Source organism: Salmo trutta, chromosome 21, assembly GCF_901001165.1.
Source record: "Salmo trutta chromosome 21, fSalTru1.1, whole genome shotgun sequence".
In the NCBI taxonomy this organism is placed as follows: Eukaryota; Metazoa; Chordata; class Actinopteri; order Salmoniformes; family Salmonidae; genus Salmo; species Salmo trutta.
Genome location: NC_042977.1, coordinates 41250960 through 41268760, shown reverse-complemented (window position 1 = coordinate 41268760; position 17801 = coordinate 41250960). Strand labels below are relative to the sequence as shown.

General features: G+C 42.5%; 1 protein-coding gene across 2 annotated transcripts in view; it reads left to right on the top strand.

Annotated features, from left to right (window-relative positions):
• The window catches only part of ece2a (endothelin converting enzyme 2a), a 225462-nt gene extending 207956 nt beyond the window's left edge, over window positions 1-17506 (top strand). For both annotated transcript variants that reach the window (XM_029705719.1, XM_029705720.1), the window contains exon 4: window positions 17021-17506. In XM_029705719.1, coding sequence (XP_029561579.1) covers window positions 17021-17308 — 288 coding nt within the window. In that variant the 3' untranslated portion in view covers window positions 17309-17506. The remainder of the gene's footprint in view (window positions 1-17020) is intronic.
• Window positions 17507-17801: the final 295 nt, after the last annotated feature.

Sequence of the window (17801 nt, the reverse complement as noted above, 5' to 3'; positions counted from 1 at the left end):
GGGAAGCATCTTGACTATCCTGAGGCCATCGCTGAGCAGAGGGAAGCATCTTGACTATCCTGAGGCCATCGCTGAGCAGAGGGAAGCATCTTGACTATCCTGAGGCCATCGATGAGCAGAGGGAATCATCTTGACTATCTTGAGGCCATCGCTGAGCAGAGGGAAGCATCTTGACTATCCTGAGGCCATCGCTGAGCAGAGGGAAGCATCTTGACTATCCTGAGGCCATCGCTGAGCAGAGGGAAGCATCTTGACTATCCTGAGGCCATCGATGAGCAGAGGGAAGCATCTTGACTATCCTGAGGCCATCGCTGAGCAGAGGGAAGCATCTTGACAATCCTGAGGCCATCGCTGAGCAGAGGGAAGCATCTTGACTATCCTGAGGCCATCGATGAGCAGAGGGAAGCATCTTGACTATCCTGAGGCCATCGCTGAGCAGAGGGAAGCATCTTGACAATCCTGAGGCCATCGCTGAGCAGAGGGAAGCATCTTGACTATCCTGAGGCCATCGCTGAGCAGAGGGAAGCATCTTGACTATCCTGAGGCCATCGCTGAGCAGAGGGAAGCATCTTGACTATCCTGAGGCCATCGCTGAGCAGAGGGAAGCATCTTGACTATCCTGAGGCCATCGCTGAGCAGAGGAAAGCATCTTGACTATCCTGAGGCCATCGCTGAGCAGAGGCAGCACAGAGTGACAGATGAGATGAATAGTAAGAGCAATGCCTTTGAGGACACTTACCTGGAAAGGAGAGAGAGGCATAAGAAGCAATATCTGTCTTATCATATTTACGTCACTGCACTTCAGAAGCCTGCAGTCTGTACTGAGCAGTAGAGAGTACACGGGTAACAAGCTATGATAGAGGGTTATTATACCGAGGTGATTATATTGTAGGTTCACACAGGAGTGTGTTCCCTTCACACAAACCCTCTCCTGCTCTTTCTATGAAACTAATACAAAGCTGTTGAGAACTGCAGAACTCGGGATCAAATGGTAATATACTGTTTCAATTAAGAAAGTAATGCTGTTCTGTAACTTTGGCTCAAAGTTTGGCACATTTGGCAGGGACATAGTTTAACAAAACTAATGGAATGGGAATTTTCTGCAGAGTAGAGAGGGAGGAAATGGGCAGGTCCATGTGCTAATCCATGGACTGAATTTAAACTGTCCCATTAATGTGACAGCTAGACCTGGGGTGTGACGTAACCTGAGCCAGGGGAGGAATTGAAAAAAGAGAAATGTGGTGTTTTTAAATGTATTTATTTAACTAGGCAAGTCAGTTAAGAACAAATTCTTATTTACAATGACGGCCTACCCCGGCCATACCTGAACGACGCTGGGCCAATTCTGCGCCGCATTATGGGACTCCCAATCACGGCCGGTTGTGATACAGCCTGGAATCGAACAAGGGTCTATAGTGACCCCTCTAGCACTGAGGTGTAGTGACCCCTCTAGCACTGAGATGCAGTGACCCCTCTAGCACTGAGATGTAGTGACCCCTCTAGCACTGAGATGCAGTGACCCCTCTAGCACTGAGATGTAGTGACCCCTCTAGCACTGAGATGTAGTGACCCCTCTAGCACTGAGATGTAGAGACCCCTCTAGCACTGAGATGTAGAGACCCCTCTAGCACTGAGATGTAGAGACCCCTCTAGCACTGAGATGCAGTGACCCCTCTAGCACTGAGATGTAGTGACCCCTCTAGCACTGAGATGTAGTGACCCCTCTAGCACTGAGATGTAGTGACCCCTCTAGCACTGAGATGTAGTGACTCCTCTAGCACTGAGATGTAGTGACCCTCTAGCACTGAGATGTAGAGACCCCTCTAGCACTGAGATGCAGTGACCCCTCTAGCACTGAGATGTAGTGACTCCTCTAGCACTGAGATGTAGTGACCCCTCTAGCACTGAGATGCAGTGACCCCTCTAGCACTGAGATGTAGTGACCCTCTAGCACTGAGATGTAGTGACTCCTCTAGCACTGAGATGCAGTGACCCCTCTAGCACTGAGATGTAGTGACCCCTCTAGCACTGAGATGCAGTGACCCCTCTAGCACAGAGATGTAGTGACTCCTCTAGCACTGAGATGTAGTGACCCCTCTAGCACTGAGATGCAGTGACCCCTCTAGCACTGAGATGTAGAGACCCCTCTAGCACTGAGATTTAGTGACCCCTCTAGCACTGAGATGTAGTGACCCCTCTAGCACTGAGATGTAGTGACTCCTCTAGCACTGAGATGTAGTGACCCTCTAGCACTGAGATGCAGTGACCCCTCTAGCACTGAGATGTAGTGACCCCTCTAGCACTGAGATGTAGTGACCCCTCTAGCACTGAGATGTAGTGACCCCTCTAGCACTGAGATGTAGTGACCCCTCTAGCACTGAGATGTAGTGACCCCTCTAGCACTGAGATGTAGTGACCCTCTAGCACTGAGATGTAGAGACCCCTCTAGCACTGAGATGTAGTGACCCCTCTAGCACTGAGATGCAGTGACCCCTCTAGCACTGAGATGCAGTGCCTTAGACCGCTGCACCACTCGGTAGGGACAGGAGGGATTGAATGAGTTGTTTCCTGGTTAACACTTTGATCCAGCTTGTTGCCCATAGCCACAGATCTAGGATCAGCTCACCTTAACCTTTTACCATTAGGGATGGAGCAGCAATACCGATCTTGAATCAGCTTATAAAGGCAATTTCATCCTATACTGACTAGAATAGTTTTGGTGTGGATGGCTAATTCTCATGGCTTGCTTTAAACTGTATCCCAAATTGCACTCTACTCCCTATATTTCACAATGCTCCCTGGTTAAAACATAGTCTGCTACATAGGGAATAGAGAGCTATTTGGGATGCAGGCTTTGTTAATGGATCAGAAGTACATTCTGTGAATGGGGTTACCCCTGTAAGTCTGTGATATAACCACTCACTACTCCCAGCAGAACACCATGACACACCATGACACCACACACACACACACCTTCCTTTGTGTGTGTTGAGTCCATAGTGACGGTTACATGACCCAGATCCAAAGGAAAACTCCTTGGCAAGCTTGATGGATAGTTGCCGTTTTAAGTGGAGTGAGTCACACATTAGTGTGTTAGTGTGAGTGTTAGTGTGTTAGTGTTAGTGTGTTTTAGTGTTAGTGTGTTTTAGTGTTAGTGTGTTTTAGTGTTAGTGTGTTTTAGTGTTAGTGTGTTTTAGTGTGTTTGTGTGTTAGTGTGTGTTAGTGTTAGTGTGTTTTAGTGTTAGTGTGTTAGTGTGTTTTAGTGTTAGTGTGTTAGTGTGTTTTAGTGTTAGTGTGTTAGTGTGTTTTAGTGTTAGTGTGTTTTTGTGTTAGTGTGTTTTAGTGTTAGTGTGTTTAGTGTTAGTGTGTTAGTGTGTTTTAGTGTTAGTGTGTTTTAGTGTTAGTGTGTTTTAGTGTTAGTGTGTTAGTGTGTTTAAGTGTTAGTGTGTTTTAGTGTTAGTGTGTGTTTTAGTGTTAGTGTGTTTTGTGTTAGTGTGTTTTAGTGTTAGTGTTTTAGTGTTAGTGTGTTTTAGTGTTAGTGTGTTTTGTGTTAGTGTGTTTTAGTGTGTTTTAGTGTTAGTGTTTTAGTGTTAGTGTTAGTGTGTTTTAGTGTTAGTGTGTTAGTGTTAGTGTGTTTTTGTGTTAGTGTGTTAGTGTGTTTTAGTTTTAGTGTGTATTAGTGTTAGTGTGTTTTAGTGTTAGTGTGTTAGTGTGTTTTAGTGTTAGTGTGTTTTAGTGTTAGTGTGTGTTAGTGTGTTAGTGTATTTTAGTGTTAGTGTGTTAGTGTGTTTAAGTGTTAGTGTGTTTTAGTGTTAGTGTGTGTTTTAGTGTTAGTGTGTTTTAGTGTTAGTGTGTTTAGTGTTAGTGTGTGTTAGTGTTGGTGTGTTTTAGTGTTAGTGTGTTTTAGTGTTAGTGTGTTAGTGTGTTTTAGTGTTAGTGTGTTTTAGTGTTAGTGTGTTTTAGTGTTAGTGTGTTAGTGTGTTTTAGTGTTAGTGTGGTTTAGTGTGTTTTAGTGTTAGTGTTAGTGTGTTTTAATGTTAGTGTGTTAGTGTGTTTTAGTGTTAGTGTGTTTTAGTGTTGGTGTGTTTTAGTGTTAGTGTGTTTTAGTGTTAGTGTGTTTTAGTGTTAGTGTGTTTTAGTGTTAGTGTGTTTTAGTGTTAGTGTGTTAGTGTGTTTTAGTGTTAGTGTGTTTTAGTGTGTTTGTGTGTTAGTGTGTGTTAGTGTTAGTGTGTTTTAGTGTTAGTGTGTTAGTGTGTTTTAGTGTTAGTGTGTTAGTGTGTTTTAGTGTTAGTGTGTTAGTGTGTTTTAGTGTTAGTGTGTTTTTGTGTTAGTGTGTTTTAGTGTTAGTGTGTTTTAGTGTTAGTGTGTTAGTGTGTTTTAGTGTTAGTGTGTTTTAGTGTTAGTGTGTTTTAGTGTTAGTGTGTTAGTGTGTTTAAGTGTTAGTGTGTTTTAGTGTTAGTGTGTGTTTTAGTGTTAGTGTGTTTTTGTGTTAGTGTGTTTTAGTGTTAGTGTTTTAGTGTTAGTGTTAGTGTGTTTTAGTGTTAGTGTGTTTTTGTGTTAGTGTGTTTTAGTGTGTTTTAGTGTTAGTGTTTTAGTGTTAGTGTTAGTGTGTTTTAGTGTTAGTGTGTTAGTGTTAGTGTGTTTTTGTGTTAGTGTGTTAGTGTGTTTTAGTTTTAGTGTGTTTTAGTGTTAGTGTGTTTTAGTGTTAGTGTGTTAGTGTGTTTTAGTGTTAGTGTGTTTTAGTGTTAGTGTGTTTAGTGTTAGTGTGTTAGTGTGTTTTAGTGTTAGTGTGTTTTAGTGTTAGTGTGTTTTAGTGTTAGTGTGTTAGTGTTGGTGTGTTTTAGTGTTAGTGTGTTTTTGTGTTAGTGTGTTTTAGTGTTAGTGTGTTTTAGTGTTAGTGTGTTTTAGTGTTAGTGTGTTAGTGTGTTTTAGTGTTAGTGTGTTTTAGTGTTAGTGTGTTTTAGTGTTAGTGTGTTTGTGTGTTAGTGTGTTAGTGTGTTTTAGTGTTAGTGTGTTTTAGTGTGTTTTAGTGTTAGTGTTAGTGTGTTTTAATGTTAGTGTGTTAGTGTGTTTTAGTGTTAGTGTGTTTTAGTGTTGGTGTGTTTTAGTGTTAGTGTGTTTTAGTGTTAGTGTGTTTTAGTGTTAGTGTGTTTGTGTGTTAGTGTGTTTTTGTGTTAGTGTGGTTTAGTGTTAGTGTGTGTTAGTGTTAGTGTGTGTTAGTGTTAGTGTGTTAGTGTTGGTGTGTTTTAGTGTTGGTGTGGTTTAGTGTTAGTGTGTTTTAGTGTTAGTGTGTTTTAGTGTTAGTGTGTTTTAGTGTTAGTGTGTTTTAGTGTTAGTGTGTTTTAGTGTTAGTGTGGTTTAGTGTTAGTGTGTTTTAGTGTGTTTTAGTGTTAGTGTTAGTGTGTTTTAATGTTAGTGTGTTTTAGTGTTAGTGTGTTAGTGTTAGTGTGTTTTAGTGTTGGTGTGGTTTAGTGTGTTTTAGTGTTGGTGTGGTTTAGTGTTAGTGTGTTTTAGTGTTAGTGTGTGTTAGTGTTAGTGTTAGTGTGTGTTAGTGTTAGTGTGTTTTAGTGTTAGTGTGTTTTAGTGTTGGTGTGGTTTAGTGTTAGTGTGTTACTGTTAGTGTGTTTTAGTGTTAGTGTGTTTTAGTGTTAGTGTGGTTTAGTGTTTGTGTGTTTTAGTGTTTTAGTGTTAGTGTGTTAGTGTTAGTAAGTTTTAGTGTTAGTGTGTTTTAGTGTTAGTGTGTTTTAGTGTTAGTGTGTTTTAGTGTTAGTGTGTTTTAGTGTTAGTGTGTTAGTGTTAGTGTGTTAGTGTTAGTGTGTTTTAGTGTGTTTTAGTGTTAGTGTGTTTTAGTGTTAGTGTGTTTTAGTGTTAGTGTGTTTTAGTGTTAGTGTGTTAGTGTGTTTTAGTGTTAGTGTGGTTTAGTGTTAGTGTGTTTTTGTGTTATTGTGTTTTTGTGTTAGTGTATTAGTGTCTTTTAGTGTTAGTGTGTTTTTGTGTTAGTGTGTTTTAGTGTTAGTGTGTTAGTGTGTTTTAGTGTTAGTGTGTTTTAGTGTTAGTGTGTTTTAGTGTTAGTGTGTTTTAGTGTTGGTATAGTTTAGTGTTAGTGTGTTACTGTTAGTGTGTTTTAGTGTTAGTGTGTTTTAGTGTTAGTGTGGTTTAGTGTTGTGTGTGTTTTAGTGTTAGTGTGTTAGTGTTAGTGAGTTTTAGTGTTAGTGTGTTTTAGGTGTTTGTGTGTTTTAGTGTTAGTGTGTTTTTATTGTTAGTGTGTGTTTTGTGTGTTAGTGTGTGTTTTAGTGTGTTTTTGTTAGTGTGTTTTAGTGTTAGTGTGTTTTAGTGTTAGTGTGTTTTAGTGTTAGTGGTGTGTGTTTTTAGTGTTAGTGTGGTTTCGTGTTGTGTGTTTAGTGTTAGTGTGTTACTGTTAGTGTGTTTTGTGTGTTATTGTGTTTTTGTGTTCGTGTATTAGTGTCTTTTGTGTTAGTGTGTTTTAGTGTTAGTGTTTGTTTTAGTGTTCGTGTGTTAGTGTGTTTTTGTTCGTGTGTGTGTGTGTTTTAGTGTTAGTGTGTTTTATGTTAGTGTGTTTTAGTGTTAGTGTGTTTTAGTGTTTGTGTTTTGTGTTAGTGTGTTAGTGTGTTTTAGTGTTAGTGTGTTTTGTGTTGTGTGTTTTAATGTTCGTGTGTTTTAGTGTTAGTGTTAGTTGTTTTTTGTGTTGTGTGTTTTAGTGTTAGTGTGTTAGTGTTTTTTGTTTCGTGTGTTTTGGTGTTAGTGTGTTAGTGTGTAGTGTTTTTAGTGTTAGTGTGTTTTAGTGTTAGTGTGTTTTAGTGTTAGTGTGTTTTAGTGTTAGTGTTAGTGTGTTTTAGTGTTAGTGTGTTTTAGTGTTAGTGTGTTTTAGTGTTAGTGTGTGTTAGTGTTAGTGTGTTAGTGTTAGTGTTAGTGTGTTTTAGTGTTAGTGTGTTTTTGTGTTAGTGTGTTTTAGTGTTAGTGTTTTAGTGTGTTTTAGTGTTAGTGTGTGTTAGTGTTAGTGTGTTTTAGTGTTAGTGTGTTTTAGTGTTAGTGTGTTTAGTGTTAGTGTGTTTTAGTGTTAGTGTGTTTTAGTGTTAGTTTGTTTTAGTGTTAGTCTGTTTTAGTGTTAGTGTGTTTTAGTGTTAGTGTGTTTTAGTGTTTCAAAACGAAAGTACTGCGTGCATATGTATTCACCCCCTTTGCTATGAAGCCCCTAAATAAGATCTGGTGCAACCAATTACTATCAGAAGTCACATAAATAGTTAAATAAAGTCCACCTGTGTGCAATCTAAGTGTCACATGATCTGTCACATGATCTTAGTATATATATACTCCTGTTCTGAAATGCCCCAGAGTCTGCAACACCACTAAGCAAGGGGCACCACCAAGCAAGCGGCACCATGAAGACCAAGGAGCTCTCCAAACAGGTCAGGCACAAAGTTGTGGAGAAGTACAAATTAAGGTTGGGTTATCAAAAAATATCCGAAACTTTGAACATCCCACGGAGCACCATTAAATCCATTATTTAAAAAGGGAAAGAATATGGCACCACAACAAACCTGCCAAGAGAGGGCCGCCCACCAAAACTCACGGACCAGGCAAGGAGAGCATTAATCAGAGAGGCAACAAAGAGACCAAAGATAACCCTGAAGGAGCTACAAAGCTCCACAGCAGAAATTGGAGTATCTGTCCATAGGACCACTTTAAGCCGTACACTCCACAGAGCTGGATGTTAGGTAAAATATCAACCCAGTGTTTATATCCCAGGACAAATTAGCTAGCAGCAGCACTCTAGCTAGCTAAATTACCATAAATGTTTAATGCTTTTCGACCTGTGCCCAAATGTACAGTTGAAGTCGGAAGTTTACATACACCTTAGCCAAATACATATAAACTCAGTTTTTCACAATTCCTGACATTTAATCCTAGTAAAAATTCCGTCTTAGGTCAGTTAGGATCACTACTTTACTTTAAGAATGTGAAATGTCTGAATAATAGTAGAGAATGATTTTTCAGCTTTTATTTCTTTCATCACATTCCCAGTGGGTCAGACGTTTACATACACTCAATTAGTATTTGGTAGCATTGCCTTTAAATTGTTTAACTTGGGTCAAACGTTTCGGGTAGCTTTTCACAAGCTTTCACAATAGGTTGGGTGAATTTTGTCCCATTCCTCCTGACAGAGCTGGTGTAACTGAGTCAGGTTTGTAGGCCTCCTTGCTCGCACACGCTTTTTCAGTTCTGCCCACAAATTTTCTATGGGATTGAGGTCAGGGCTTTGTGATGGCCACTCCAATACCTTGACTTTGTTGTCCTTAAGCCATTTTGCCACAACTTTGGAAGTATGCTTGGGGTCATTGTCCATTTGGAAGACCCATTTGCGACAAAGCTTTAACTTCCTGACTGATGTCTTGAGATGTTGCTTCAATATATGCACGTCATTTTCCTCCCTCATGCCATCTATTTTGTGAAGTGCAACAGCCCCTCTTGCAGCAAATCACCCCCACAACATGATGCTGCCACCTCTGTGATTTACGTTTGGGATGGTGTTCTTCGGCTTGCAATCCTCCCCCTTTTTCCTCCAAACATAACGATGGTCATTATGGCCAAACAGTTCTATTTTGTTTCATCAGACCAGAGGACATTTCTCCAAAAAGTACAATCTTTGTCCCCATGTGCAGTTGCAAACCGTAGTCTGGCTTTTTTATGGCGGTTTTGGAGTAGTGGCTTCTTCCTTGCTGAGCAGCCTTTCATGCTATGTCGATATAGGACTCGTTTTACTGTGGATATAGATACCTTTGTACCTGTTTCCTCCAACATCTTCACAAGGTCCTTTGCTGTTGTTCTGGGATTGTCACGGGTGTCGTAGGGTAGAGACCAAGACGCAGCGGGAAAATGTATACTCATCTTCTTTTTTATTGGTGAAGAAGGGAAACACAACGTATACAAAACAAAAAAACGAACTTGACAGTCTCGTCAGGCAAAACAGCTAAACAAGAACAATCTCCCACAAAAACCCCTGAAAAACAAACTCCTAATTATAGGACCCTCAATCAGAGGCAACAATAACCAGCTGCCTCCAATTGAAGGTCCAACCCCAATTAACTAAACATAGAAATACAAAAAACTAGATAGAAAATATACTAACATAGAACATTGACTAACAAACCCCGGACTAATAAATCAAATACCCCTCTACCTAAACACATACACAAAACACACCCTGAACACATAAAACACCCTGCCACGTCCTGACCAAACTACAATAACAAATAACCCCTATACTGGTCAGGACGTGACAGGGATTGATTTGCACTTTTCGCACCAAAGTACGTTCATCTCTAGGAGACAGAATGCGTCTCCTTCCTGAGTGGTATGACGGCTGCGTGGTCCCATGGTGTTTATACTTGCGTACTATTGTTTGTACAGATGAACGTGGTACCTTCAGGCGTTTGGAAATTACTCCCAAGGATGAACCAGACTTGGGGAGGTCTCCAATTTTGTTTCTGTGGTCTTGGCTGATTTCTTTTGATTTTCCCATGATGTCAAGCAAAGAGGCACTGAGTTTGAAGGTAGGCCTTGAAATACATCCACAGGTACACCTCCAATTGACTCAAATTATGTCAATTAGTCTTCTAAAGCGATGACATAATTTTCTGGAATTTTCCAAGCTGTTTAAAGGCACAGTCAACTTAGTGTATGTAAACTTCTGGCCCACAAGAATTGTGATACAGTGAATTATAAGTGAAATAATCTGTCTGTAAACAATTGTTGGAAAGATTACTTGTGTCATGCACACAGTAGATGTCCAAACCGACTTACCAAAACTATTGTTTGTTAACAAGAAATTTGTGGAGTGGTTGAAAAACGAGCTTTAATGACTCCAACCTAAGTGTATGTAAACTTCCCACTTCAACTGTATATAATTGGTTCTGAGTTTGTTTTGATTTTTCAACCTGCGTGTCCTGATCGCATCTGTGGGTGGACAAAATCAACGTGCGCGCAACAGCGCACGCGGACGTACGCGTGCGGTCTGGTCAGCATGTAAGCGTTTCCCTGGAACGTCTACCTACACCTGTTGTATTTGACAAATATAATTGTGATTTGATTTTGAGAAATTTACTGACGCTCATAGTGTTTCACTGTTCTTTTTAAATGAGTAACTCTTCCTTGTATTTCAAAGCAACAAGCTGGTAAAAACCAGCGGCTGCAGCGTCTCTCCACTCTAGGAGCAGGCTGTCACTGGATCACAACAGTGTTGTGCTTGTCTATGATCCAACGATGAGCCACAACAGTAGGACAGTAATACTTGAGCTGAATTCCTGCAAATACTCTTTGTTGTCTCCGCCCAATTCGCTCATCCTTTCCCATGTTATTATTATTAAAAACATTGTAATCCCTTTGTTTGTATTTGTTTGTTTGTGTGTGTGTCTGGTGTGTAGTGGTGGGGGGACTTCCCCCTGCATGCAGTCTCAGCAGTTGGCAACAAGGCAATTAACCCAAAACAGTCTAATTAACAGAGAGGAGGAATTACAGCACACTAAGCCCCAATTACCTACCACACAGACACACACACACACATGCAAACGCAGATCATCGCATTCGTTACTCATCACTGCATTCAACACTATGTTTTAGATGAGGTACTTTTGAGCTAATCACAAATTGTGCCATTGGTGCCCATGACAGTGAAGTATGACGCATGTCTCCATATGTGTTATGGTGACATAAGCATTCTTAAGTGCTGAGCCCCTGGGTCATACAAGCCCTGTAAATGGAACACGTTCATCTCAGTGATATGAATAATGTGTTAGAACACAGTAATGCATTCACAGTGATGGTTCATCTCAAAAGTCTGAAATTATACCCTCTTCTTATCTTCTTTCATTCACCTGCTCTCATTTTAAAACACCAGTGATTTAAGCTACATGCAGGTAGTACCAGTACCATAACACCAGGGATTGAAGCTATATACAGGTAGTACCAGTACCATAACACCAGGGATTGAAGCTATATACAGGTAGTACCAATACCATAACACCAGGGATTGAAGCTATATGCAGGTAGTACCAGTACCATAACACCAGGGATTGAAGCTATATACAGGTAGTACCAATACCATAACACCAGGGATTGAAGCTATATACAGGTAGTACCAGTACCATAACACGAGGGATTGAAGCTATATACAGGTAGTACCAATACCATAACACCAGGGATTGAAGCTATATGCAGGTAGTACCAGTACCATAACACCAGGGATTGAAGCTATATCCAGGTAGTACCAGTACCATAACACCAGGGATTGAAGCTATAGACAGGTAGTACCAGTACCATAACACCAGGGATTGAAGCTATAGACAGGTAGTACCAGTACCATAACACCAGGGATTGAAGCTATAGACAGGTAGTACCAGTACCGTAACACCAGGGATTTGAGGGATCAATAGGAAATGAGACAGTCCAGAGGACTTGCTTTCACCTGCCCAACTCTTCCACATCGGTGAGAATGAAGGGGAAGGAGATGGAAGCCACTTTAGACTATTGAGATGCAACCTTTAACCTTAGACTATTGAGATGCAACCTTTAACATTAGACCATTGAGATCCAATCTTTAACATTAGACTATTGAGATCCAATCTTTAACATTAGACTATTGAGATCCAATCTTTAACATTAGACTATTGAGATCCAACCTTTAACCTTAGACTATTGGGATGCAACCTTTAACATTGACTATTGAGATGCAACCTTTAACATTAGACTATTGAGATTAACCTTAGACTATTGAGATCCAACCTTTAACTGAAGACTCATGACAGTCCCTGTTTGTCATCAAGTGCACGTAAGGACTCCCTGGGGTTGTTAAGCAATAAACTTGGTTTATGCCACTGCTCACAGCCATGTTCACTGCCAAGAATATGATACGCAAGAGTGTTTCCAACTGTCAGTATCTAACTATGCATGGAAATACGTTTTATACCTTTAGTTTTCAGTCCACCGTGATAAAACATTGAAGGCATATTTGAAGCAAACATTGATAGAACATTTAAAAAGATGTAGTGCATTTTTTCACCAGTTTTACAAATCCCTTTTTACCTCAGGCACAAGAACTAGAGGATGGTAACACTCCTTTCTGTCTTCCTCCCTTCCTCCTGATATTCATCTTCCTCTTTTCTCCCTTTCTCTTTTTCCCACTGCCCTCTTTTCTCCCTCTCTCTCTCTTTGTCTCTCTCTCTCTTTATATCTCTTTGTCTTTCTCCGTCTCTCTCTTTCTATCTCTCTCTCTGTCTCTCTCTGTCTCTCTCTCTGTCACCGTAGTTTGTTAATAATGAATGTGTATCCTGCTAGCTGGGGGAGATGGATCATGTAAGAGGGTGAGATTCTCCTCCTTCCCTCTTTCCTTTTTTTTCATCTCTTCTCTGCTCTTCTCTCCTCTATTCTCCACTTCTCATCTCTTCTCCTTTTCTCCCCTTCTCCTCTATTCTCCACTCCTCTATTCTCCACTTCTCATCTTCTCTCCTCTATTCTCCACTTCTCATCTCTCCTCTCCTCTATTCTCCACTTCTCATCTCATCTCCTCTATTCTCCACTTCTCATCTCTCCTCTCCTCTATTCTCCACTTCTCATCTCATCTCCTCTATTCTCCACTTCTCTGCTCTTCTCTCCTCTATTCTCCTCTTCTCATCTTCTCTCCTCTATTCTCCACTTCTCATCTCTCCTCTTCTCCTCACTTCTCCTCTCCCAGTGCTCCTCTCTCTTATGCCCTCTCTCTGTACAGACGTACCTATCGTTCACTACACCATCTTGCAAGACATTGCATTACATTGAATTAAATTACTTTCTTTCATGTGAGCTCCGTAGAGGCTCCTCTGATCTTCAAGGCCCTGCACTGCCATACCATAATGTACACTACACGGCGTTGCATGGCAACACATTGCATTAGGTTGTGTTTAGAGCCCTGTCACTGAACTGCTTCACCATTCCATCCTGGACATGATACTACAATGTATTTCTTTCTACTGTAAGTTGCATCCTCACACATCAGCACAGTGGAGGCTGATGAATCTACACCGAATCTGTGAGGACTATAAATATATTCAATTATCTTCTGAAGTCTGGTTAACCTTCTCTCGTTGTGGTTCCCAATTGTCCCACTGTATACTTTGTGCACTGAATGGCACTGAACACTGTGTGTGTGTGTGCGTGTGTGTCTGTGCGCGTACGTGCACTTGTGTTTGCATTTTGTGGGCATGCTTATTTATAGATGTGTTCATGTTTGCTTTTCTGGTGCTGAAGGCTCCCTCATCTGTAAAGTATGTTCCAGTGAACACGCACAACTCACACACACAAATAACACACGTTTCAATGATGGTTTAACCCCAGCGCAGGTATTATTCATCTTCAACCTTTCTTCTGGTTCCTCTCCCTGGCTCAGGTGATGTCACACAAAGTCTGGACACCTACTCATTCCAGGGGGGAGGAACATTCTACATTGTAGAATAATAGTGAAGACATCAAAACTATGAAATAACAAATATTGAATCATGTAGTGTTTAAAAAATCCTGGATTTCTGCATAAATCAGTCATAACAATTTGATCTGATCTTCATCTAGGTCACGACAACAGATAAACACAGTCTGCTTAAACTAATAACACACAAACAACTATACGCTTCCATGTCTTTATTGAACACACCGTGTAAAATCCTGCACTGTGAATGAGAGCGTACCCCTCTCTATCTCAGGTCATTACAGTTTAAGGTGATGAGAGCGTACCCCTCTCTATCTCAGGTCATTACAGTTTAAGGTGATGAGGACGTACCCCTCTCTATCTCAGGTCATTACAGTTTAAGGTGATGAGAGCCTACCCCTCTCTATCTCAGGTCATTACAGTTTAAGGTGATGAGGACGTACCCCTCTCTATCTCAGGTCATTACAGTTTAAGGTGATGAGGACGTACCCCTCTCTATCTCAGGTCATTACAGTTTAAGGTGATGCGGACGTACCCCTCTCTATCTCAGGTCATTACAGTTTAAGGTGATGAGAGCGTACCCCTCTCTATCTCAGGTCATTACAGTTTAAGGTGATGAGAGCGTACCCCTCTCTATCTCAGGTCATTACAGTTTAAGGTGATGTGAGCGTACCCCTCTCTATCTCAGGTCATTACAGTTTAAGGTGATGAGAGCGTACCCCTCTCTATCTCAGGTCATTACAGTTTAAGGTGATGAGGACGTACCCCTCTCTATCTCAGGTCATTATAGTTTAAGGTGATGAGGACGTACCCCTCTCTATCTCAGGTCATTACAGTTTAAGGTGATGAGAGCGTACCCCTCTCTATCTCAGGTCATTACAGTTTAAGGTGATGAGAGCGTACCCCTCTCTATCTCAGGTCATTACAGTTTAAGGTGATGAGGACGTACCCCTCTCTATCTCAGGTCATTACAGTTTAAGGTGATGAGAGCGTACCCCTCTCTATCTCAGGTCATTACAGTTTAAGGTGATGAGAGCGTACCCCTCTCTATCTCAGGTCATTACAGTTTAAGGTGATGAGGACTTACCCCTCTCTATCTCAGGTCATTACAGTTTAAGGTGATGAGAGCGTACCCCTCTCTATCTCAGGTCATTACAGTTTAAGGTGATGAGGACGTACCCCTCTCTATCTCAGGTCATTACAGTTTAAGGTGATGAGGACTTACCCCTCTCTATCTCAGGTCATTACAGTTTAAGGTGATGAGGACGTACCCCTCTCTATCTCAGGTCATTACAGTTTAAGGTGATGAGGACGTACCCCTCTCTATCTCAGGTCATTACAGTTTAAGGTGATGCGGACGTACCCCTCTCTATCTCAGGTCATTACAGTTTAAGGTGATGAGGACGTACCCCTCTCTATCTCAGGTCATTACAGTTTAAGGTGATGAGAGCGTACCCCTCTATCTCAGGTCATTACAGTTTAAGGTGATGAGAGCGTACCCCTCTCTATCTCAGGTCATTACAGTTTAAGGTGATGAGGACGTACCCCTCTCTATCTCAGGTCATTACAGTTTAAGGTGATGAGAGCGTACCCCTCTCTATCTCAGGTCATTACAGTTTAAGGTGATGAGGACGTACCCCTCTCTATCTCAGGTCATTACAGTTTAAGGTGATGCGGACGTACCCCTCTCTATCTCAGGTCATTACAGTTTAAGGTGATGAGAGCGTACCCCTCTCTATCTCAGGTCATTACAGTTTAAGGTGATGAGAGCGTACCCCTCTATCTCAGGTCATTACAGTTTAAGGTGATGAGGACGTACCCCTCTCTATCTCAGGTCATTACAGTTTAAGGTGATGAGAGCGTACCCCTCTCTATCTCAGGTCATTACAGTTTAAGGTGATGAGAGCGTACCCCTCTCTATCTCAGGTCATTACAGTTTAAGGTGATGCGGACGTACCCCTCTCTATCTCAGGTCATTACAGTTTAAGGTGATGCGGACGTACCCCTCTCTATCTCAGGTCATTACAGTTTAAGGTGATGAGAGCCTACCCCTCTCTATCTCAGGTCATTACAGTTTAAGGTGATGAGGACGTACCCCTCTCTATCTCAGGTCATTACAGTTTAAGGTGATGAGGACGTACCCCTCTCTATCTCAGGTCATTACAGTTTAAGGTGATGAGGACGTACCCCTCTCTATCTCAGGTCATTACAGTTTAAGGTGATGCGGACGTACCCCTCTCTATCTCAGGTCATTACAGTTTAAGGTGATGAGGACGTACCTCTCTCTATCTCAGGTCCAGTCTGTCTATAGATCAGTCCTGCTCCACCCTCACTGCCACTGCCCACTTTAGCTACAGTACCACAGAGGAAAGATTCATGATACGATACAAATATGCTCTAACGCCTCTCTCTCTCCCCATCCTCTCTCTACCATCCTGTCTTTCCCATCCTCTGTCCCCTCTCTCTCTCTCCCATCCTCTCTCCCCATCCACTCTACCCTCTCTCTCTCTCCCCTCTCTCTCTCCCATCCTCTCTCTCCCATCCTCTCTCTCCCATCCTCTCTCCCCATCCACTCCCCCCTCTCTCTCTCCCCTCTCTCTCTCCCATCCTCTCTCTCCCATCCTCTCGCTCCCATCCTCTCTCCCCCATCCACTCCCCCCTCTCTCTCTCCCATCCTCTCTCTCCCATCCTCTCTCCCCATCCACTCTCCCCTCTCTCTCTCTCTCCCCTCTCTCTCTCTCCCATCCTCTCTCTCCCATCCTCTCTCCTCCATCCTCTCTCCCCATCCACTCTCCCCTCTCTCTCTCTCCCATCCTCTCTCTCTCTCTCTCTCCCATCCTCTCTCTCCCATCCTCTCTCCCCCATCCACTCTCCCCTCTCTCGCTCCCATCCTCTTTCTCTCTCCCTCTCATCCTCTGTCTTTCTCCCCCTCTCTCTCCCCCCTCTTTCTCTCTCCCCATCATCTCTTCCTCCCCTCTCATGCTCTCTCTCTCCCTTTCTTCTCTCCCCTCTTTATCTCTCTCCCCCTCTCTCTCTCTCTTTCTCCCTCTATCTCTCCCCCTTCTCTCTCCCCCCTCTTTCTCTCTCTTTCTCACTTTCTCCCCCCTCTCTCGCTCTCTCTTCTCTCCCCCTCTCTCCCCCCTCTCGCTCTCTCTCTTCTCCCCCTCTCTCTCCCGCCTCTCTCTCTCTCTTCTCCCCTCTCTCTCCCCATGTCTTGCTCTTTCTCACTCTCTCCCCCCTATCGCGCTCTCTTCTCTCCCCCTCTCTCTCTCCCCCCTCTCACTCTCTCTCTCTTCTCCCCCTCTCTCCCCTCTCTCTTCTCCCCCTCTCTCTCCCCGTGTCTTGCTCTTTCTCACACTCTCCTATCTCTCTCACTCTCTTCTCTCCCCCTCTACTCTCCCCCCTTGCCCTCTCTCTTCTCCCCCTCTTCTCTCTCGCGTCTTGCTCTTTCTCACTCTCTCCCCTCTCTCGCTCCCCCCCTCTCTCTCCGTCTCTCTTCCCCCATCTCTCGCTTTCTCTCTTTCTCCCCCTTCTCTCTCTCTCCAGATCAGTCGTGTTTTAAAACCGGGAGGTCGTTTCCTGTCTGTAACCTTCGCCCAGCCTCACTTCAGGAAGCGCCTCTATGCTCGCCATGACTACTGCTGGTCTGTACGTACCCGTAGCTATGGAGACGGCTTCCAATACTTCCTGTATGTGCTGACCAAAGGGGAGGAGCTTAGTCCAGAGGATGCCGGTCTGGAGAGAAGGTTATTGGAGGAGACCCAAGATCCGCCCAATGAGTTCAGGACCCAGGAAGCAGACACTGAGGCCTTCCTGGATTGTATTGACCTATAGGAGACAGAATCTCAATGGACTATACAACAGGCTACAAGTGACTTATCTCTCAATGTTTGCCATTATGCCTTGAAAGACTGTTTTTATCCACTGTGGCTTTTGAACCAGTTGTTATATTGTGATACATTTGAATGATTCTGTAATGTGTGCGTTTTTTATTAAGTGAAAACATCTTTGATTAAAACTACTTAAAGGCCAGTCATTTCTGTATCATTGGTGTTCCGTCAAATCGTCATTATATTGTTTACCTAATCACCATCATTGGCGGTTTTGTGAGACCCCACAGTACAAGCTTCTCCGGACAGTCTGTATAAAACCCCATCAACATGACACTAGCATCCTCCTGGTATTTGTAAAAGAAACATCAGATCAGATGAAGCTGTCGGTTTCTGCTGTAGCTGAAATATAAAGCACAGAGCCATGGAGAGAGGATGGGAGCGACGGCTCCGTTGATAAAGTAGAAATCATTTATTTTTAATTCTCTGCTGAAATG